The 22,578-nt window shown below is 38.2% G+C and overlaps 2 protein-coding genes across 2 annotated transcripts; both read right to left on the bottom strand.

Moving 5' to 3' along the window:
* Positions 1-3,896: 3,896 nt before the first annotated feature.
* LOC115970246 (putative 57 kDa heat shock protein) lies at positions 3,897-5,097 on the bottom strand. The gene is made up of 4 exons (XM_031089909.1): positions 5,031-5,097; positions 4,611-4,918; positions 4,441-4,522; positions 3,897-4,297 (listed from the first exon to the last, which is right to left on the bottom strand). The coding sequence occupies exons 1-4, from the start codon at positions 5,095-5,097 to the stop codon at positions 3,999-4,001; spliced, it is 756 nt and encodes a 251-aa protein (XP_030945769.1). The 3' UTR covers positions 3,897-3,998.
* A 9,611-nt stretch (positions 5,098-14,708) lies between these two features.
* Positions 14,709-15,572, bottom strand: LOC115971696 (heat shock 22 kDa protein, mitochondrial-like). Its single transcript, XM_031091711.1, has 2 exons — positions 15,334-15,572; positions 14,709-15,261 (listed from the first exon to the last, which is right to left on the bottom strand). Exons 1-2 carry the CDS (start codon positions 15,536-15,538, stop codon positions 14,903-14,905), a joined length of 564 nt encoding a protein of 187 aa, XP_030947571.1. The 5' UTR covers positions 15,539-15,572; the 3' UTR covers positions 14,709-14,902.
* Positions 15,573-22,578: the final 7,006 nt, after the last annotated feature.

The raw sequence follows: 22,578 nt of genomic DNA, 5'->3' as shown, positions 1-22,578 counted from the left end.
ATGCTCTCCTCGTGTTGATGTTGTGAAACCCCATGATGTGCTTTCGAATTGCTCAGATCCCCAATCTCTCCAGAGCCACCACGGCTGCACCCCTCAAACTGATAACCACCCTCTTCCCAGCTAGCATTACCGAACTGGAAATTGAAGTCCACGCTAGAGCTTGTTTCTCCACCACTAGGCTTATTTGGAGTAAGGGCTTGCACAGGACGGTATCTTAGCTGCACAGAGGAAGAGTTCTGAGCTCTAACTTTCCCATCGCCACTCTTGATTTGGGATTGAGAATCCCTAAGGCGAGCCAAAGCTTTTTTTCCTTTCACTGAAGAGTGTCGAGCAGGCTTAGAAGAGCACTTATCCGGATTGAGCCCATTATCCACCTTAACAACTTCATTTGGGCTTACACTTTGGTTTGAAGGGGGCTGGGCCCGTCCAACGGGCTTTTTACTAATGCTTTGGATGGCATTAATTATCTGGGCTTTTTCTACTACCCTTAATGGAGACAGCTTCCTTTTGGCCTCCCTTAATTGCCCAAAATCAGCAGCCCCTCTTCCCCTGGCATCCAGCTCATACTTACCAATGCCTTTTAACTCTTGTGCAATTTGCTGTCCCACGGGAGCCCCACCAGTACTGTGTGCTCTTGTCCCATTTTTTTTACGTGCCACTACCACCCACGGACCATAAGAGGTGTCCTGCTCCTGCACATCCTTTGGCACATCCGACTGGACCAATTCGGGCCCCACTTCCACATTTGTCTTACGCTGCTCACGCTCCTTGCATGTAACCTCGTCGTCCTTTCCATCCATTCCCATGTCCGCTTCCCTCATCGATGCACTTTGCCGGATAGAATATGGGCAAGCTTCCCGCCGGTGACCCAACCTCCCACATCCAAAACATAACTTCTGAATGCCCTCATAAGTAACTGGTTGCTCAGCTTTCCCAAGAAGAATAGCCGTTACCAAAGGTTTCTCAACATCTATTTGAATGCATAATCTGGCAAACCTTCCTCTAGTCTCAGAGGCCGTGAAAGTATCTACCCGTAAAACGTTTCCAATAGCGTTACCAATATGTTGTAATGCCTCAGCATTATAATACTCTATTGGAAGCTCATTAAGCCTCACCCAGACTGCAACTGAGGAAACGTTTGCTGAAGTAGGTCTAAAATCCGGTTCCCATGGCCGGAGAGACAAAAAATGTCCACCAATGAACCATGGACCTTTCTTCAGAATGTTTTCAAAGTCCTCCTTTAAGGACAACCTCACCAGAAAAAATCCATTTCCCAAGTTAACACAATCCATTCTTCCCGCTGGTTTCCACAGAGAGAGCAACTTACTTTGGAGAAAATGGAAACCCACTGACTTCCCATAAACCTTAACTATAAGAGCTCTAGCCCATGGACCCCGGATATGTTGCTTAAAATCCTTAGAGAATTTAACAGCAACCAGCCCCTGCCTAAGCGTCTCTACCTCCTCATCCGACTCAACATCATCCTCCATTAGATCCCCAAAGTTGAATGCTTGTATATAGGCACCGGGGATCTCGCCTACAAGTTTCTCTTTGAAAGACATACTCTGATTCCAAGGGCCTAGCCCTTTTACAGGTGATGAAGGGCCCGGTTCACTCCTTTCACTGAATCCTGCATGCTTCACGTCCTTAACTTTCTTCTTGCTTCGCGTTAACTCCTCTTGTTCTTCCCTTGAGAGCGAGAGAGACATTTTCCCTATCTTGGTCTGATTAATGATTTTCTTTTGTTTACAATCATGTTTGTAATTCTCCCTGGTTTTCCTTGAATAAAAATGTCTTTTTCATGTAGAAAAAAAAAAAATCAAATAAACCCAGCAGACACAGCCATTGTGGACTCATCACTTATGTGATGAATATATACTCTTGTATAATATTACTGCATTTTTCTTATAAAAAACAAGGTATAAATATTATCTTTTCATTGCTTTAACTCCAACATGCTACAGGGTTTTATTGAAGAATACATGAGTCTTCTGGGATATATGTGTGTGTATGGTGAACTCTAATTAAGGTCGTAATCCATCATGCAATAATTCCAATTTTTCAAAAACACAATCAATGTGTGAAATAGCACAAAAAGGTAGCATTTCAAAAACCATAAGAGAAATATTGGAATTCATATTCACAGCCTAAAGGATAATATATAATACTAATAATAATAATTTTTTTTGAGAAAGTAATAATAATTATTTAAAAAAAGGTATCAACATTTTTTTTATAATTTGATAATTACAACAATGAAGAAATGAAAATTTTAACTTCATTTATCATTGTACCAGAAAGTGAGGCAATTCCTTCAATGTCTTGCAATCGAACGATATTGAGTTGAAATCCCTCACTCTCCAATTTTTTATAAGCAAAAAACATAATTCCAACATAAAATTCTTTATTATATATATATAGAATCTTTTTTATAATAATTAATTTCATAGTTACAATAAATAAAGAAAGGGAGTTTTTTTTTTTTTTTTGAAAGGAAAGAAAGGGAGATTTGAATTCTAGTTTCCATTGAAATTTAGCAAAATTAAGTCGAATATACCTAAATTATTATTTTTATAGCCCATGTACCTAAATTACTAGAGTAATGCTAGAAATATAAACTTTTTTACAAACAAATTTACAAAATGTTAATGTGATAAGTGGTTATTGGTAAATAAAAAAATGATGTTAATTATGGGTCTAGATAAAAACCAATAATAAGTTGAATACGTCAACAGTTGATTTGTAAAAATATTGTAAATATTTTATAACTGTAGCATTACTCAAATTACTAAAAAACTTCAAATTTAAATTTGGAATTTAATTAATAAAGGCCAACTTTCAAAACCATGATATAAATGAGGAAAAATAAAACAAAAAGCTAGCAATGCTGTAAAAAACATTGTATACGAATTCACACCCAAATCTTCGGATACAAGTTTGCTCCAAGCCTAGCAATATACAATGACCTTGGACGTTCTGCCTCAAATTAACAGGGTGATATGATTGATCATCATAGCTACAAGCCTAAAACATCTAATGTTGCAGCTCATGCATGCCCAAATTTTTATCATCAGCAGTAGATTGTCAAGAAATTTACACAACCTAATAAACTTAAAGGATACTTAAATCTACCAACAAAAACAATAAAGTTGAAAAAAAAAAAAAAAATCTCTCTGATTCTGAGAATGAAATGGATTCTTAAGTAGCCATTACAATGACTGATTATTTAATTTGGACACTCTGTCTAGGTAACAAAAGTGTAAATTAATTGATCATCAAAGCTACAACATCCATTGTTGTTGCAGCTAATTAATGCCCAAATGTTTGTCTTCATTAGCATATATTGTTACGAAACTTAACACAACCTAACAACGTAAGAACCAAATCAAAAAATAAAAATAAATAAATAAAAATAACGTAAGAACACTTAAATCTATCAACAAAAAGAAGAAGAAAAAAAGTAGGGGAAAACACTTTCTGATTTTGTTTTTATATATTTTACTTTCGAAAAGAATAAAATATTCTGGAGAGGGATTCTCAATTTCCTCCAAACCAAAACAATTGCATGCTCCATTTTTGGTTCTATCATCTATGACTTTTTTATTAATTTAAAATTTGTAAATGTTTTTATGCATGATCCACAGACAGAATGCACCAAGATCTTCTATTTTCAAACAGAGATCATTATTGTCCTACTCATCCAAAAGGACAGAGATAAAATTCATCAAATATAGTAAAAGAAATTGAGAGAGAGAGAGAGAGAGAGAGAGAGATAAGGATTAAAAAGAGAAATAATAAAGCCAGGGATACAAAGAAAATAAATTCATATCATATCCATAAGACAATAACCTACAATTCAAATATTTTGTCCAAAGTGCAAAACAAGCATTACTATTTTCAGTATTACTAACATATCCCTAAAGGCCTAAACAGAAAGAAGACAGAAAGAAAGTCATAAACATAAGTCCTAAATGAAAGTGAAACCCACGTAAAATTGATCACTCTGGGCCTATTTCTGGAATCATCATCCTCAAAACACCATTTTTCACCTCAGTCTTGATCTTCCCAATCTTGTTCACATCAAAGGGTCCAAAGCTACCTTGATAGGTCCTGCCACTCTCCTCGTGAACAGACTCCTTCCCAGCTATACCAGAGAACAAAACCCAACCATTTTCCACGCCAACACTCACCTTATCCTTGGTGACTCCAGGCATGTCCACCCACACATAAAAACCATCCTTCACCTCTTTAGCTCCATATGATTCTCTGGGCCCTTTGGTTTGGTATGGGTGTGAGGCTGAATCCAATAGAAAACAAATATATATATATATATATATATATATATTAATAATAAAGGTCAAAAAAAAAAAAAAAAAAAAAACTAAGTAAGAAACAAATTAAACCCCCCAAAATAAATCCACTAAAATTATTTAGAGATACCTATATCTTCATGCAAAAAAATAATGGGAGTGTCCACTGGGGGAGGACCATAAGAGCAACGAGTTACATTCTTCAATATTTTCTGTCAAACAAGTAAATACAAAAATATTTATTACTAACATGTATATTGCTCATGAACTTAAACAAAAGTTAAAGAAAAAAAAGTAAACCTTTGACATTTTCATCCTGAGTACACCGTTGGTGATATTGCCGTGGAGTTTAGCGACCTCACAACAACCACAACGTAGTCCATAAAGACCTCCGAACTCTCTAACTTGGTCATCGTGCTCCCATTCTTTGGGTGCTGAGCCAGTGAAAATGACATTGTTGAAATGGTCGAGAAAGCAGGACATGTTTTGTTTGGGGACACCTGGCATATCTACCCGCATGTATAATTTGTCATTCTTTAGAGCAATGCGTTCCACGGCACCTTTTGGTCCACTCCTCTGAAAGGGGTTGTTCTTACCATAAAGCTCACCTGCTTGTTTTAGCACACAAGAAATGAAAAGAGAATGTTAATTAAGAAGCTGTGCTAAAAGAGAAGTAATTAAAGGACATGTAAAACCCATAAGAGAAAGGAAGGTAAAAACCAGAATCAGTGATTCCAAAGTCAGAAAAGGAAGGACCCTTGGGGTTGGGGGAACATGAAGAAGCCATATTCTCAAAAGGTGAAGAAAACAAAGGAGGTTGTGAGGGTTTATGCAAGAAGGGTTTTGTGTTGAATGAACCGATTGTAAAAAGGAACAAGGGTGTGTGTGGGGTTAATCTACTAGTTTGAGTGTATGGAGCTAGAGAGGGTGAAGGGTAAAGCGGCACATTTATGGATACAACTATACAAGCTATTGGAAAATGCTAGCTGTCCTGTCACCTGTGTGTGTGAGAGAGAGAGAGAGAGATATTTGCGTCCTCCTCAAGAAATATTGGGACTGAGAACTGTCACGGCCAAATTAACATGGCCTTGACTGGATGCTGAGAATGGTAACGTTTCGCTTTTTGATTGGAAGATATCTGTTGTCCAAACTGTCGTGTGTCCTTGGAGTTGGACTCAGGTCATAGCATATATTGCATTTTCATGACTGCGCAGCGCATACTAGCTACTCATTCCAACTTTTTTCTGTGACAGACTGCACATATTTGTAATTTTGTATAGATAATATTATATGATTGATTCTATATTTATATTTTGGATAGTATGGTTATTAATAATTGATTTTAAATCTACCAGTTACCACCTTAAAAAATAGTTTAACCGGTGTTCATCATCACAATCATGGTTGGAAACAATAGTTTTGAATCTTTTTTTTTTTTTGATACAACAGAATGTTCAAACCGAAGAGCTATTCAATTTCTTCCTTCGTTACAGTTGGCATCAAACAGCATCACGCGGCCATAGAAAACGCGGCTCAAAGCCTATAGCCGCGTTTTTGGGGTCTTAAGCTGCGTTTTTCAAACGCAGCTTTAGACCTGTTTTTTTATAGTGTCACTACAATCAATCATGTACAAATTTTGAATTACATGATTGTAGATGTTAGATCAATAATTGATAATAAGAAAGATAGATCAATAGTTGTTACGGGCACAACAGCTGACATATAACATAAACAACTCTCCATTTCAAACCAAATGAAGTGAATCATTTTCTGTACACCATGACCCCACCATTATGAGTTCTCAAGTTGATAGAGAATCGTCATAAATGGATTGTTGATCTTCATGGTATTGCTTATCCACCCAAAAAAAAAAAAAAAAGTTTGACCATATGTATATACTTGCATTTACATCACAACATGACAATATCTTCATTTCATTTATGCATGTTAGACCAACTTGAGGATTAGTAGTTTCATACAGAAAAGTATAAGGTTTTTGGCTTTATAAAAATAAAATTACTTTTATGAGTTCTAGTAAGCCCAATTAGTAAAAAAATTTACTACCAAATAAAAAGTTTAAGATTCCAATCCTATCTAAACCAAAAACCATAAATTAAAATTTTATTATTTTAAAAAATAATAAACTAAAATTACTTCTATGTTTGTGTTACAAAAATAACGATCATGAGAGCCAAGGCAAACATTACATGATATGTGTCCATTAAATTGTTGGTTGCACAAATGTAAAGAGGATAAAGAAAATAATCTTATATTATTTAAAATTCACATTAATAATTGAAATTAGCAATTAAGGTTACTCAAAAACACTTATGACACTAAAATTTGTCTTATTAAACAGGTTATCCAATTTTTAAATTAGTTTATTTTGCATCAATAAATATTAGTACGCCAAAAAAAACCCTCATTTATCATTTGAGTATATAAATATTATGTCAATGGTTTTATAGTTGAATTGACATCTCCCTTAACTCACTTGAGAGAGTGCATATGATACCATCCCCATCCAGATTCATAAGGGCATAAGGCATTGGTTTTTAAAGTGATAGAAGAGTTATAATGGTCACACTCAAGTAGAGAAGTCAGTGTAGTTTGGACTAATGATCCACTTCCTTTAATTGTTCTAAATTTTTCTTCCTATTTTTTGGGGTTTTCTGCCTCAATGGATGTTTTGATTGATTTCTCCAAAACATTTAGAGGTTCAAAATTTTCTCTTATGTATTCTTTCGCCTTATTTGCTACATCTAGATTAGCCGTTTACCTTTATTTTTAATAAGTAAGCTTGGCCTCAATGGAGGGGGAGGAGGAAAATAGCCTTTTACCATTAGCACTAGAAAAGCTCTTAAAAGCGTATACTTAGGACTAGTCTGATCTTACCTTTGGATTTTCTAACTGTCAAGAGTTGTCGTCCATAGGATTAAAAAAAGGAAGCCTGTCTTCATATTCCCCTTTCCCTTCAACTTTAGTAATGATGTGCAAATGCTAAACTACCACATTCAACAGTTAGAATCATAACCTACATATAGCAATGTAATGTACAATTACATCCTTTAATTTTCTCAAAAGTAGGGGTGTGTGGAGTTATGAAAATAAAATGAGAATATCAACTAAATCTCAGGAAATAGTATTACTTTGTAAAGTAAAGCGGACTAATTAAATGACTAACCCTATGTCTGGATGAAGGCTGATCAGCTTTTTCTATCTTCTCCTTATCTTTCATCTCTCTCTATTCCAAACATACTCTAGCTAGGTGAATTCTATAATTGAAAGGAGCTACGTTAGCTTGCCATCAACTACAAGCAGGCTATTGTGTCCAGAAGCAAACCATATATAAGCTTAAATGTTCTACAAGATAATTTGTGGAACATTGCATTCCATTTAAAAAAGAGGTTAGGAAATATTGAATGACAAACTTCCAATAAAGCTCAAGTTTAAATTGGATTGGAATTTTTCCAGCTGCTTAAACTTTTCTTTTTAATGCTATAAATTATTAGAACCAATCACTTAAAAAACTGCATCAAACTGCTAGTTATCAGTTCTATCGAAAAGTTTATACAAGGGCCATAAAATCAGAATATTGTGAAACAAATTAATAGGAGGGTAATTGAAACAACATTTCAAATTTTAATAAAATCAACTCTACTAGAATAACCTTATTATGATTAGAAGGATTCTGCTGGATTTGTATTTTTTGCTACTTGTAGGAAAAAAGAAAATGAAGCCTCGTATGCTCTCTAGGGAAGAAGAAGCAGAGTTAGCCAGGAGTAACAAAAAGGTGAAAGACAGCCATCATGCCGAGTTTAACGAGGGTCCCAACGACGGCTATCCTCCGCAAAACAATTTCAACCATTGGAACCAGTCTAATGCGTCTTTCAGGGACAAGCTCGTGGGTGAAATCCCTGGAGCGTTTGCCCATGCTTTTGACTTCACGGACCATATGGACGCTGTAAGTGACTCGGAAAATGAAGACGAGGATATCAATAAACTCCGCGTAGGTCTGGTAGCCATCAAGCTATCGAAAGACACCAAGAAGCGCTTACGAGAGCGTTGGTGTAAAGCCGTCATTGTTAAGCTGGTGGAGCGTTCGGTCAGTTTCGCCTACATGCAGAGTAAGTTGAATCATATCTGGAAACCTGAGGGTAGAATGGACGTCGTGGATCTTAGCCACGGATTTTTCCTGGTTCGTTTCTTCTCCAAGGAAGATTTAAACTCTGTTCTAAGACGAGGACCATGGTTTTTGGGGGATCACTTCCTCTTCATTAGGCCATGGGAACCATTCTTCAAGCCTTCCACAGCGAACATTTCTCTGGTTGCCATGTGGATTCGCCTCTACAAGCTGCCCATTGAACTTTATGAGACGGAAATCCTAAGAGAGATCAGCGAATCCATTGGGAAGGTCCTTAGGATAGATACGCATACTGCCATGGAAGCTAAGGGTAAGTATGCGAGGATGTGTATTCAGATTGATATCAACAAGCCCTTGATCGATACCATTCTCATCGGGCGGTTCGAACAGGCCGTGAACTATGAAGGAATTCAGAAGCTCTATTTTTCCTGTGGAAGGGTGGGTCACTTGAAGGAAGCTTGCCCATACACAGTCCGTAAGAACAAGGTTTCGGTGGACACGACGGCGGCTTCTCCGGTTAAGAACGATGGGTCATGCAATGGGCATGAGGAATGTCATACTGAATTGCCCAGTACCTTAACTGACAAAGCCACGTCGGGTACGAGTGTAGTGGAGGAGGCCTCTTGTCAGTACGGTCCCTGGATGGTTGTTACCAGGAAAAAAGGAGCTGCAAGGGGAAAAAAACAAAATCCCAGTCTGGTAGGGACCACCAAACCAGATGGGAAGTTTGCTAACCAATTCCCATCCAAAAACATACGGGTTGAGCAAACAAAGGTGGGCTTCAATATGAAGCATGTGGCAGCGAGCAACTCGTCGATGGGCTTTGGCCCACACCTGAATTCAGACACTGAAGGTAAGCCCAATGACGCTTTTGTTGGTAAGTCAGAACCTCTACCCGAGTTAGCTTTAAACATAAAGAAAAATTCTCACTCAGTGAGAGGCAAAAAGAAAATTGCTAGAAACTCTCCTTCTGGTATTCTCCCTGGGTGCGTCGTCAAAAACCCATTCCAAGGCTTGTCGTCTAAACTTACTTCCCTATCTGCTAGTGCCTCTAAAAATGCTAACCATGGGTCTGAGGCTTCCCCTTGTGACTCCTTCATGTTCACGGCCACCATTGATGACGGTGTAGGCACCATTAGTGATTGGGAAGGCGAGAAAAAATTCTCAGGCGAGCAAAGTCGAGATCAAAGCAGGGGCCATGTGCACGACAAGGTGGTTCGTCCTGAAGGTGAAGGAAGCTTGGGATTTGAAGCTGGGGGTGTGGGAAATTCAGCTGGCTTGCATTCCAAGAATGGGTCGAGTGATGAAATTGGTGAAGAGGACAGAGTGGTCTCTGAGGAAGGGGGTGATGCAAAATCATCCTTTTGAAGAGTACTCTATAACCGTCCATTCCCCCATAATGAAGATCATTATTTGGAATAGCAGGGGCGCTCTGAAGCCCAATTTTCAGAGTCATATACATGATCTGGTTCAAAACCATGATCCTGCCATTATGGTAATCATGGAGACTAAGCTTGGCGCTGTTAGAGCCAAAGAGATTACAAACAGGCTCCCGTTTGATGGGGCTATCCACACTGAAACAATAAGGTACGCTGGAGGACTTTGGCTTTTGTGGAATTCGGACAGAGTGGAAGTGGAAGTGGAAGCATTAGCCAACACGGAGCAGGAAATTCATGTCGAAGTTAAGGTACGCCCTTCTAATCTTACCTGGATTTTTTCCGCAATTTATGCTAGTCCGAGGAGTGAGGAAAGGCATATATTATGGGATAATCTATCTAAAGTGGCTGAGCTTCATAATAAACCCTGGGTTATGACTGGTGATTTTAATGAACCTTTAATTGAGAAGGATAAGTATGGGGGCAGAGGAGTTCATGTTAATCGCTCGTTAGCTTTTAAGGACTGTTTTGATTCTTGTAACATGGTTGATATGGGGTTCTCGGGGCCGAGATACACGTGGTCAAACAAAAGAGAGCTTAATAATCTTATTCTTGAGAGAATCGATAGATTTTTTATGAACCGGATTGGTGTCTGCTTTTTCCTTATGCAAAAGTCATGCACCTTCCTAGATGTCACTCAGACCATTGCCCGGTCCTTATGGAGTCTCTTCCCAATAGGGCCATTCATCTTACTAGACCGTTTAAATTCCAAGAATTCTGGCTCTCTGATATCACCTTTCCTAGTGTGGTGTCTCGGGCCTGGAACGAGGGCAGAGATTTGGCAGAATGTATCAACACTTTTTCCAGGGATGCGTCAGTGTGGAATAAAACTCATTTTGGCAATGTTCACCATAAGAAAAAGAGAGTTATTGCTACACTTTACGGGGTTTAGAAAGCGCTGGCTGCCCACCCGAACAATGATCTCATTACTTTAGAAAAGCAACTCCACCAGGATCTTGAGCTTCTTCTTGATCAGGAGCGTGATCTGTGGGCCCTAAAATCCAGAATCAACTGGATGATTCAGGGCGATCGTAACACTTCCTTCTATCACGTTTCTATTATTGTAAGAAGGAAGAGAAATCACATTGTAGCAGTCATGGATGATTTGGGGATTTGGTTGACGGAGGAAAGGGAGGTGATGGAACATTTTAGAAGAGGGTTTATCAAGTTGTATACCACCTCTCATGAAAGTGGTCACCGGGTCTCAAATTTGAGGTACCAGTGGCGTGCTCAACTTACTGATGAGGTGAAGTCATCCCTTGAAAAGAGGGTTAGCATTGATGAGATTAAGCATGCTCTATGGTCTATGAAACCTTATAAGGCACCAGGAGATGGCCTTCATACGGGGTTCTTCCAACGTTTTTGGCTTACTGTGGGTGACTCAGTCAAGGATGAAGTGCTGAAAGCCTTTACTTAAAGGAAAATCCCTGATTATCTCAACAAAACCCATATTGTTCTTATCCCTAAAATGCAAGGTCCTGAAACTATTGCCAACTATAGACCAATCAGCTTGTGCAACTTGGTCTATAAATCATCACTAAAATTATTGTGGCTCGGATCAGGCCTCATCTGGAGAGATTAATATCACCTCTTCAAGCTGCGTTTGTTTCGGGGAGGAGAGGGGTGGATAATTTTATCATTGTCCAAGAGTTAGTCCATTCTATTGGTAGAACCAAAGGGAAAAATGGCCTTATGGCCATCAAGATTGATCTTGAAAAAGCTTATGACAAGATTGAATGGAGCTTCATCCGAGAAATGCTTCTTAACTTAAACTTCCCTTGTAGTTTGATTGATTTAATTATGAGTTGCCTCTCTTCAGTCTCTTCCTCCCTTCTCTTTAATGGGGGCTGCCTGGAGCCTTTTCAGCCTTTGAGAGGCATTAGGCAAGGGGATCCCCTCTCCCCTTACCTTTTTATCATCTGCATGGAGTATTTAAGCCATTTGATAGAGCTGAAATGTGCGGATAAGAGCTGGAACCCAGTCAAAACCTCTAGAAATGGGCTGGCTTTTTCCCATCTATTCTTCGCGGATGACTTGGTACTGTTTGCTCATGCTAACCCGGAGAACTGCTTAGCTATCAGGGAAGTGCTTAATGATTTTTGTGCTAAATCGGGTCAAACTATAAGTGCAGCGAAGTCCCGGGTTTATTTCTCTCCAAATGTAGACTCGGAGCAAAGAGAAGCTTTGTCCAATATTCTCGGCTTTACCCCAACTTCTAATTTGGGAAAGTATTTGGGCTTTCCGCTTAAGCATCCAAGCAATTGTAGGCAAGACTTCTCCTTTGTCCTAGATAGAGTTAAGAAAAAACTCGCGGGTTGGAAAGCAAACCTTTTATCCATGGCGGGTAGAATGGTACTCATCCAATCCTCCTCATCCATTATTCCTAATTATGTAATGCAATGTAACTTATTGCCAAGCAAGATCCTAGATGGATTAGACCGGGTGAACAGGAATTTCCTTTGGGGGACCACAGATCAAACCAAGAAAATGCATTGGGTTAATTGGAGCAAAGTCACCAAACCTAAAAATCAAGGAGGATTGAGTCTTCAAACAGCCAAAGGCAGAAATACAGCCCTTTTAGCCAAACTCAACTGGAGGCTGCATACGGAAGGCAATGCTCCTTGGTCTAAAGTCCTAAAGTTGAAGTATTGCACTAGACAACGCATTAATTCCAGAAACGCAGCTAGACTTGCTTGCTCCCCCACATGGAAAGGACTGAGAAAAGGGGAAGAGGTGTTTAAAAAGGGAGTTAAATGGGTGCCCGGCCACAACAGCGAGCTGAATTTCTGGTTTGACTGCTGGTCAGATCTTGGCCCTTTAAGGAATCTCTTACAAGGTCCCTTCCCCCATGAGACTGAAAACCTAAAAGTCAGAGATGTGTGCACTACTAGTGGTTGGGATTGGAGCACTATTCCATTCGAGTTTCCCCCGGAAATTAAGGCCTCTGTCCAGGCTGTTCCTACTCCCATTTTTGAGAGAAATGGGGATAAACTAGCGTGGAAATTCTCCCCTAAAGGGGGTTTTGATGCTAGGAGTACCTACCTCTTAGCTTCGGACTACCAGGACACTATCGCCTTTGATGGCACGTGGATTTGGAAGCTGTCTACCCTTCCAAAAATCCAAATGTTCATGTGAAAGTGTTTACATCAGGCCATAGGTGTGAAAGAGTGTTTGGCAGCAAGAGGCATGCAGTTAAATGGTTCCTGCCCGATGTGTCATAAAGCAAATGAATCCATTCTCCATGCTCTTCGAGACTGCAATGTGGTTAAACCAACATGGCACCATCTTGGGGCTCAAAGCAACAATCCTAACTTCTTCTTGCAGGGAATCAATGAATGGTTAAATTCCAACACAAAGCCAAAGAGGCTGTCCTCTTCGAATCATCCCCCTTGGAATGTTTTGTTTCCATTTGCCATTTGGCTTATTTGGAATCAACGCAACCAAGCGGTCTTTAAAGGCAAAGGAGCAAATCCGCAGTTGGTCAAGAGCATCATCATGCAAGCTACAGAATATGCCTTGTGTATCAGTCGGCCTAAAAGGAACCAAACTATAATGACTAGACAAATCAGATGGGATAAACCAGATACAGGTTGGGTGAAATTAAATACAGATGGGTCGGCTTCTGATCTTTTGAACGCTGCTGGTTGTGGAGGATTGATAAGGGATGATCAAGGAAACTGGATTGGAGGTTTTTCGAGACATATTGGGAACACCAACAGCTTTATAGCTGAGGTTTGGGCGCTGCGAGATGGCCTTCAACTCTGCCACCAGTTGAATCTTCATTCTGTCACTGTTGAATTGGATGCTAGTGCAGTAGTTGATGCTCTCAATAACCCGGCCTTTGCTAACACTATACTCTCCCCTCTTTTTGACGATTGTAAACATCTGATTGCTCTCTTTCCTCAGTGCCATATTAGACATATCTTTCGAGAAGCCAACTCGTGCGCGGACAAGCTGTCTAGATTAGGCCTTCTTCAATCTGTAAATTTTGTTCTGCTATCTAGTTCGCCTGTGGACTTGATCCCTCTCATTGAGGCAGATAGATGTGGGCTGTATACGGACAAAATAGGCACTAATGTTGCCTCTGCCATTTAGTTTTCCTGTTTAATTGAATTTCAGTTTACCAAAAAAAAAAAGTATTTTTTGCTACTCCTATATATGCATGAAGGAAAGAAAAGAAAGGATCAAAGGGCAAGTATATGGATTCAATCTGGTGTATACTAAAACATCCTTCATGGCCACTATATGGAGATGCAATCTTGCTTGGTGATTTTGAAGTATTAAAGAAACACAGCTATTTAATCTTTTGAGACCATCCAATGATTAAGGCTCTATTGCATTTTCGTTTTCACAAATCGTAATTGAGAATCACAGAGCCCTGTTTCACTGTAGGACATCTAAATTCAACCTCCACATGTCAATTGCAGAACTATTTCTAGCTACAAAAGCATCAGGAGCTTTAGAATCCTCTTCATTCAAGATTCCGAAAGCCTACAAAGACAGCACCAGCCCCAAAATAAGCAGCCTCTTTTATTTAAGACCAAAAATCCATTCACTCCGTAAAGTTGCTTCAACATCTTAAAGAGAACAACCAAAATGAATGAATACCTTAACATTTGTAAGATGTTAGAGCCCACATCACATATCACTTCCAAAATTACTCACAAACCAGACTCTAGAATCCACAACAAATGATTCAATAAACAGTAATTTGATTAAAAATATATATACAAGAGTAATTATGAAGATTGTTATGTGCTAGAATGAAGGAAAAAACCGCACTAGTATGTCATAAATTGTCATACTAATCGCCATAGATATCAACAACTGCTTACCAGTCTAAAAACTTTCATCAACATTTGTGCCAATGGCCACTAATACCATCAAATCAACTAGTACTATATATTAAAAAACCTTTAACACCGGAAGCAACAAAATCTTATAAGGAAAAAGGGAGAGGCAGGCCATGAAAGAAGCAAACAAATATCAATGATCAGTTAATCAATTTGTGGTCACTCTACCCTGATCTGTGAAACAGTCTTGGACTCTTTTTGACCGTCCTTCATCTTGGGAATGATCAACCTTAGAATCCCATTACGCATCTGAGCCTTTGTCTCATCCAACTTGAAGAAATTGGGGCAGAGATCAATGCTTCCAACATAGGTCCTGCCACTACTCTCGTGCTCTGATTGTTTAAGACCTTCTCCTTTTATAACCAAGCTATCTTCTTCCACATTGATCTTAACCTCACTCTTATCTATGCCCGGCATGTCTACCCTAACAAACAAACCATCATCAACTTTCTTTGCCTCATATGTCCCTTGTGGTCCTTCCAGTTGCCATGGATACTCTGTTATCTGATCATGTGTACCTGTAAAAGTAAAACCCATAAGCTTGAATTAAACTATAAAAAAAAAGGAAGATGGTGAAATATGAATAATACCACGACGAGCGTGGAACTGGTCGGTGCGAGTCATTGAACCGCCGTGACAGTTGATAGAGCAGAATTCATCGCTGGAATCGAACGAAGTCCAAAGGTTGGTGCTGAAGGAACGAACAGACAGTGGAGCGAGCAGAGTAGAGGTTTTATGATTTAGCAAGTTGGAAAAAAGAGGTGAATAAATCAGCCTTCTGATGATAGGAGCCATGGACGCAGCCACTAGGAGATTTTAGAGGTTTTAGTTTTGCGTTAGGGTTTTAAGTTTTTCTTCTTTGTTGTAAAAAGTAAATGTATTGGTATAGCCGAAAGAGGCTTTAGATATGGTTTTTTTCAACGTTTGCTTGTTTATCAAGTAATATATATTATAATAAATAAATAATAATTTTTGTTTTCTCTTATCCAATATATATAGATATAAGATAGTTCAAATGAAACTCTATTCCCAAGTGATTTCTTAGTTGTTAGGACTTAGGATAATTTACTTGAGGCAGAAGTTTATTAGCTAATTTTTAAATTCTATTTTAATTATTTTAATATGAACTTTTTTTTTTAATTATATATATATATATACAAGATAAAAATTTTGCTCTATCCTAATCTAAGTGTATATGTATGTAAAACTTCATCCGGTAAACTTGAACTCGACCCTTACCCCCCATACCCTACAAACACTTGTACTTATGAAGTGATCGTCACGCAAAGGGTGCACAGTGGTAATATGAACTATTCTTAGTTGTTAGAACTTAAAATAATTTACTTTGACCATTGTAAACCATAGACGCAATGGTCACTTTATAAGTATAAGTACTTATAGAATGTGGGGGAACAAGAGGCGGGATTCAAATCTCCATGAAGGAGATTTACACACATACACTAAGATTAGGCTAGGATAAAATTCTATTTTGTATAATAAAAAAACAAAAAAAAAACAAAATTACTTTGAAGACCATAGTACTTTCTTATCTAAATTTATAAATTCTATTTTAATTATTTTGATATGAACTATGGGAAAATTCTTAAGTATTTCCAAAGTACGGAAAAATAGTGCTCTCTCCTCTCACATTCAAGATGGATCTCATCATGAATTTATTGAATAAACCCTACCATGAATATAAAAGGATGAAGCATCATTCTCTGTACTCCATGATTACCTAAGAATTACTCTAAAATATGTAACTCAAATATGTACATGAGCCTAATTGTGTTTTTCACAAAACTATCATTTGGGCCTAAGCCGAAACTTATTTCTAGCATGTGGGCTTTAAGGGCATAGAAGGGCTTTTTTTTCATTACATATTTTCGGTGTCATTGAATTGGAGGCCTTAAAAATGGGTTTGGAGTGTTTGAAAGCCCATGATGTAATGCAAAGACGTTATATGCACTTGGGAGCTCACTGATGTGCTAGATAATCGGTTGCTACACTCAAAATCTCAAATATGCATTTTATTTGATTTAATCTCAATTATTTGATTGACACTTGTTTTCATGAACCCATAAATTTAGTAGCTCTAGAAGTTTTCATTCACCTTATACTAAAGCAACAAACCAAATAAAACCAGATCAAGTGGCAAAGCTAGATTATTTTCTTAAGGGGCTAATGTGCAAAAATTAGTATAATTTTTTTTTTTCATAAAAAATACAAGGAGGGGTTTTTTAAAAATCTAGGGGGGGCCATGCCCCCGCCCGCCCGCTAGTTCATCAACCAACTTAACATGTTCAACACAAAACAAAACAACCCAATCTTTCAAGAATAGTACTACCAAATGTTCTACTAATTCCCACTATTTCAAACAAAATTCTTCCTTAAAGGATTTAAGCAGAAAATCCCAAAGCTATAAAAAGCAAAGCTATCAATTTGTCTTTGACATTTAACTCACTATCCACCAAACTTTGTTTCAATTTATTGGGATTACATTTTCTTCTTATATTTTCCATACTTGCAAAATTTTCATAAAATCAAAAATCAATAACTATGTCATTAATCAAATATTTAAATTTTAAGTTTTTGTAGTATAAAATTATGTACAAAAAGTAAATTTATGGATTGAATAATAAATATCATCTTATTGACACGAAATTTGACATGCATATTAAAAACATAAAGAACATGTAATATATCTATTAGATTTTCAAATATGTAGTTATATTAAATTTTTTTTTTTTAGTATGAGTTGTAACCATTGGCTATAACCATGCTTGTAACCAAATTTCTTTATATAAAGGCAAATTTTCAATACCTCTTCTTTATTGGATTTCAAGGAGCTTCTTTCATGGGTTTTGAAACAAAACAGAAATCTGGAGTTATTTGCAATAACCGCCTAGTCGATTTGGAATCAAAGAAACCAAGTTCGTTTGGTTCAACCATGATGCAACATTGATCAATTCGCTCAGCTTTCCACGGATTAGTTTGAGGAATTCATTGCTATACATCCACCTCAGCATCTTCATCCACCCAGAACTCATGTTTCCTGGAAGGCTCCACCTACGAATAGCTTTAAAATTAATTTTGATGGTGCAATCCTCCCCAAGGAGAACAAGTCTAGAATCGAAGTGGTAGTTCATAATTCACAGGACTTAGTCATTGCTTCTTTATCCCAACAGCTCCCCCAAGCCTTTCAATCTTTTGAGATTGAAGCTATTGGGACAAGCCGAGCTCTTGAATTTGGTATAGAAGTCAAAGTTCATCAAGCTATTTTTTTTTTCATCACTCATCACTCATCACTCCTCACTCAATTTTCCTCACTCATCACTCATTACTTAAAATACCCCAATTTTCTAATACCCACCCGTTTGGCAACTATTTTCAATTCACATCACTCAATTATTTCTACTATTTTGGGGGACCCACACACTAACCCAAAGAAGACTTTTCTCTCCTTTTTTATTTTTTTTCCCTTTGTCTTTCGCTGGAATATCTGCAAGATCGGGAGGTCGAGCTCGTGAAATTGACCTAAGGTAGTTGAACCTTGTGATCAATTTACAAAGAAATACTACCCAAAGCACTACCAAAGAAGCAACAATCAATACCCATGCCATTTTATTCCCCTCAAAATTTTTCCAAGTGCAATGTTAATTGGACCTTGTGATCAAAATTCAAAGAAATAATAATTGCTTCAGTTTTCTTATCAATAAGGACTTTTGTCAAACACCTTATGGGCACTAAGGAAACTCCTTTCAACACAAACTACGACAACGAAGTCCAATCACAAGTTATTTCGCAGAGCTTACAAAATCATTTTCTAAAGTTGTAGCAAAAAAAATCTATATAAACAAAATTCAAAATCTTCGAAAACCCATTTATGACTTGGTGCAACTCAGACCTGCAACAATCTCCCAAAACCAGGCATTCCCTTTTTTTTTCTTTCTTTTTTTTTTTTTCCTTTAACCCCCAATACCCACAACAACCACTTCGGTTCTGAGATTGAAGCACAAACCCAAAAAATTCATTAGCATCCTTAAAGCACCTAGAAAATTCATAAACCCACAACAACCAATTCGTCGCCCCAATCGTTGATTTTTTTTTTTAATGGGTTTGAGATGAGAAAGGCAAAAAGGAAGAAAAAAAAAGAACCAACTGAGATGAGAAAGGCAAAAAGGAAGGAAAAAAAGAAAAGAAAAGAAAGAACGAACAAACTGAGCTGAAGAATAGAGAAAGAAGAGAGACAAAAAGAAAGAAAAGTGGAAAAAAAAAAGAAAAAAGAAAAGAGAGAGTGACCGATGGGAGAGAGAAGGTATATCAGATTTAACAAAATTAGTGGGTCCCTTAGTGTGTGTTGAATTACCAAAATGCCATTGGAAACTGAGTTTTAGAAACTGAAAAGACCTAAAATGTGTTTTCAATTTCCATAACTCATCACTCAAAAATCAGAGAATTGAGTGATCGAAACAAAAACTGAAAACAAATCCAAACGGAATTTTCTTTCGTGGGACTCACATATTTTGAGTTATGAGTAATGGAAACAAAGTTATGAGTCATGGAAACAACAAATCCAAACAGCCTCTAAGCCTCCATTTGGATATCAATGAAAAATGAAAATTATTTCACTATTCAGCTTATTTTTGTTAGGCGTAAATGCATTTTCGTCCCTACATTTTAGGGTCATTTCTATTTTGGTCCCTACATTTCTATTTAACCACTTTTAGTCCCTAATCCAATTAACGCGTATTATTTTAGTCCTTTCCGTCAGCCAATAGATGGAAATAGCTGATGTGGCTAATGGACTAATTAAAATATTAATAAAAATCCACCGTGGCTCTTGTCACCCATGCCACATGGGTTTCCCACCCCTTTATGTCACACGTGACCCTCACTACAACCACCTACGACGAGTATGAACCCCCAAATCGATCCACCTTCTCTTTTTGTGAACCCCCAAACCAAATCAATCCACCTTCTCTCTCGATTTGAGATAGCCATCAAACCACCATAGCAGACAAACAAACCACCATCGCAGACAAACAAACCCAAAAATATATATACCCAAACCTATTTTTCTTGGAATAGCAGAGAAAAGAAAAGCAATGAAATCTCTATCTCAATGAGATCTCTATCTCTATGAGATAGAGACCAAACACATAGGTATTAGCTCTCTCTCTGTGTATGCCCTTATTTATAGCTAGCTTTATATTATGCGTAGGGGCCACAATGTTGCTTTTGTATATTCATTGTTTGGGTTTTGACTTTATTATATTTGTTTAGTTACTTTTGACTGTTTGTTGGTCCTTGTCTGGGTATGTGTTTCTTTGTGACTTCCAATGTGGTCCTCGTCTTCCCCTGTTGAAGATAATGGTTGATTCTGTGTGTGATGTATACTGAATTAGTGGGCCAAAATGCTTATGATATATAATGTTAACATGTGTTTGTTTGTGGATTACTATGCATGTGTCTATTTTTTATGACATTGTTGTTTAATATGTGTTTGTTTGTGCTTTCCAATGTGGTCCCTCTACTCCCCTATTGAACATAATGTGCATTACCATATTATATAATTCAAAACAGCTGAGGTGGATTGTGGAATGATGAGTGCTGAGTTGGTAAATAATTAATGTGTGATATTTTGTTAACTAATGAGTGCTGTTTTGGAATGTAGTCAGTATTATTTAACTAATGGTTTATATTTTGTTAACTAATAAGTGTTGCTTTGTTAACTAATGGTTTATATGTGTTTTGCATGCAACATGAGTAAGCTATTTAGTTTGTCTGTGCATCATGGTGGGTATTTTACTGATAACCCTCGAAAATATGTGGGAGGAAAAGTGGATATAGTGGACAATTGTGACCCTGATAGGTGATCCAAGACAGAGATTAAGGGTATATGAAGGGAGTTTGGGTACACCTCTGTGAGCAGGATTTGGTATAAAATGCCCGGTAATGATCTAGAGAGAGCTAATTTCCATTTGATAGTTGATGATGATGATGTCATGTTTATGATAGATTTAGTGATTGGTCATGAAGAAATTCATGTGTTTTTAGAGCACCCTGTGGATAATCCTATACTAGTGGATGAAGGTGAGCATGTTGGGGCAGATGTGCAACCATTGGCAGTTGAGCAAAACCTTTTAGGATATGGCAGTAATGATGAAGGTAGTGACAATAGTAATTCTGGTAGTGAAGATTATAACAATAATAATGAGGATCACATTGAAGTAGATGCTAAACAAGCCTACTCTAGGAGAGAAAGTAACACACCAATGGTTGAGGAGGTTGATGATTGAAGGGGATAAAAATATAGCCTGACGGGCCTTATTAAATGGACCTGATGGATCCAGGTCCGTGGGCCGACGGAGAGCAAGCCCAACTTGTGCAAATGCCCATCATGGATGGATACAGCAAAAACCCTAGATGAGAAATACTTGCTACCCACGCCTGAATCATCATAGAATCCCAAAGAAAATAGGAATCCTAGCATAAAAGGAATTCCGGAAGATATGCGCACAGAAGGAGGATCTTCTCTACAAGGAAAGGTTTTGTTCATCACGTTTGAAACTATTCAAGTAGAGTCCTATAAGGAAAAGACTTCTACACCAAGGAAGAGGTGCCAGCCTTTTGCTACTATAAAAGCCCCAATGCTTTCCCAAATCGAGGTATGCATAATTAACCCTTCTCTAGCACTCTAGAGTTGAGAATAGTTCTAACTTGACCTTTGGAGGGTATTTGGCCGGCACCATATCGGTGCTCTTTGTTGGGTTGCTTCTTTCTTCTTGCAGGTCGCTATTTCAAGCGTGCGAGGATCGTGTAGCTCATTGGTGATTTTTACAACATCATCAGTTGGCGCCATCTGTGGGAAATCCGTTTGGCCAGACTAATCGCTTCTCGGACATAAGAGTTGCATGGTACTCACTTGCTCGATGGGTACCACTAATAACATTCAAGGAGACAAGCCACCGCTATCCACTGCATTGGAGAGTCAGGTCCAAACTCTCATGGCAGCAGTGAAACGTCTCACAAAATAGAACCATGATCTGGAGGAATAGCTACGCCAAAGGGACGCAGGACCCAACGTTCAAGAGGAAAACCAAAAAGGTACCAGTACTGAACGAAGGGACCAAGAGAGGCCAGAGGGCAGTAACGCCCCAAGCAGACCAAAGCGGCAAAACATGAGCCTTCCATCTTTCATGGATACGGCTCCTCCACCTATTGTCGCAGAGATGCAGGCGATGAAGGAATAGATGGAGGTCAAGATGAATGCCCTCAAAGGACGAGTGTCCAATGATCTTGATGACCTAGTAAACAAAACCGACTCACCGTTCACTACCTCCATCAACTCCTTCCCCCTACCACAAAAATTTTGCATGCCCCAGATTGAAAGCTACGATGGGGTCAAGGACCCCCTCGATCACCTAGAGACTTTCAAGACCTTGATGCACCTTAAAGGAGTACTAGACGAGATCATGTGTAGGGCATTTCCTACGACGTTGAAGGGTCCTGCGAGAATTTGGTTCAGTAGATTAACACCGAACTCCATCAACACTTTCAAGGAGTTAAATGCCCAGTTCACCTCGCACTTTTTTGGGGGACATAGGTACAAGAGATCTACTGCGTGCTTGATGAGCATCAAGCAGCGAGAAGACGAGACGTTGAGATCCTACATAACTCGTTTCAACAAGGAGGCCCTTTCAATTGATGAAGCGAATGATAAGATACTCATAGCAGCATTCACTAAAGGGTTACAGAAGGGTAAGTTTTTGTTTTCCTTATACAAGAACGACCCAAAAACCATGTCGGATGTGCTCTACAGAGCCACCAAG

Source organism: Quercus lobata, chromosome 12 (genome assembly GCF_001633185.2).
Source record: "Quercus lobata isolate SW786 chromosome 12, ValleyOak3.0 Primary Assembly, whole genome shotgun sequence".
Lineage (NCBI taxonomy): Eukaryota > Viridiplantae > Streptophyta > Magnoliopsida > Fagales > Fagaceae > Quercus > Quercus lobata.
Note: the sequence above shows the minus strand (reverse complement) of the source record. Positions and strands in the feature narration are given on the sequence as shown.

What these genes read in the sequence shown, in the direction of transcription:
- LOC115970246 (XM_031089909.1), bottom strand. Translation starts at nt 5,097, where the DNA reads ATGGCTTCTTCATGTTCCCCCAACCCCAAGGGTCCTTCCTTTTCTGAC. An exon ending in CTTTGGAATCACTGATTCTG is followed by an intron (nt 4,919 to 5,030) that starts GTTTTTACCTTC and finishes TAAAACAAGCAG; the next exon opens with GTGAGCTTTATGGTAAGAAC. An exon ending in TTTTTTGCATGAAGATATAG is followed by an intron (nt 4,298 to 4,440) that starts GTATCTCTAAAT and finishes TATTGGATTCAG; the next exon opens with CCTCACACCCATACCAAACC.
- LOC115971696 (XM_031091711.1), bottom strand. Translation starts at nt 15,538, where the DNA reads ATGGCTCCTATCATCAGAAGGCTGATTTATTCACCTCTTTTTTCCAAC. An exon ending in CCAGTTCCACGCTCGTCGTG is followed by an intron (nt 15,262 to 15,333) that starts GTATTATTCATA and finishes TTACTTTTACAG; the next exon opens with GTACACATGATCAGATAACA.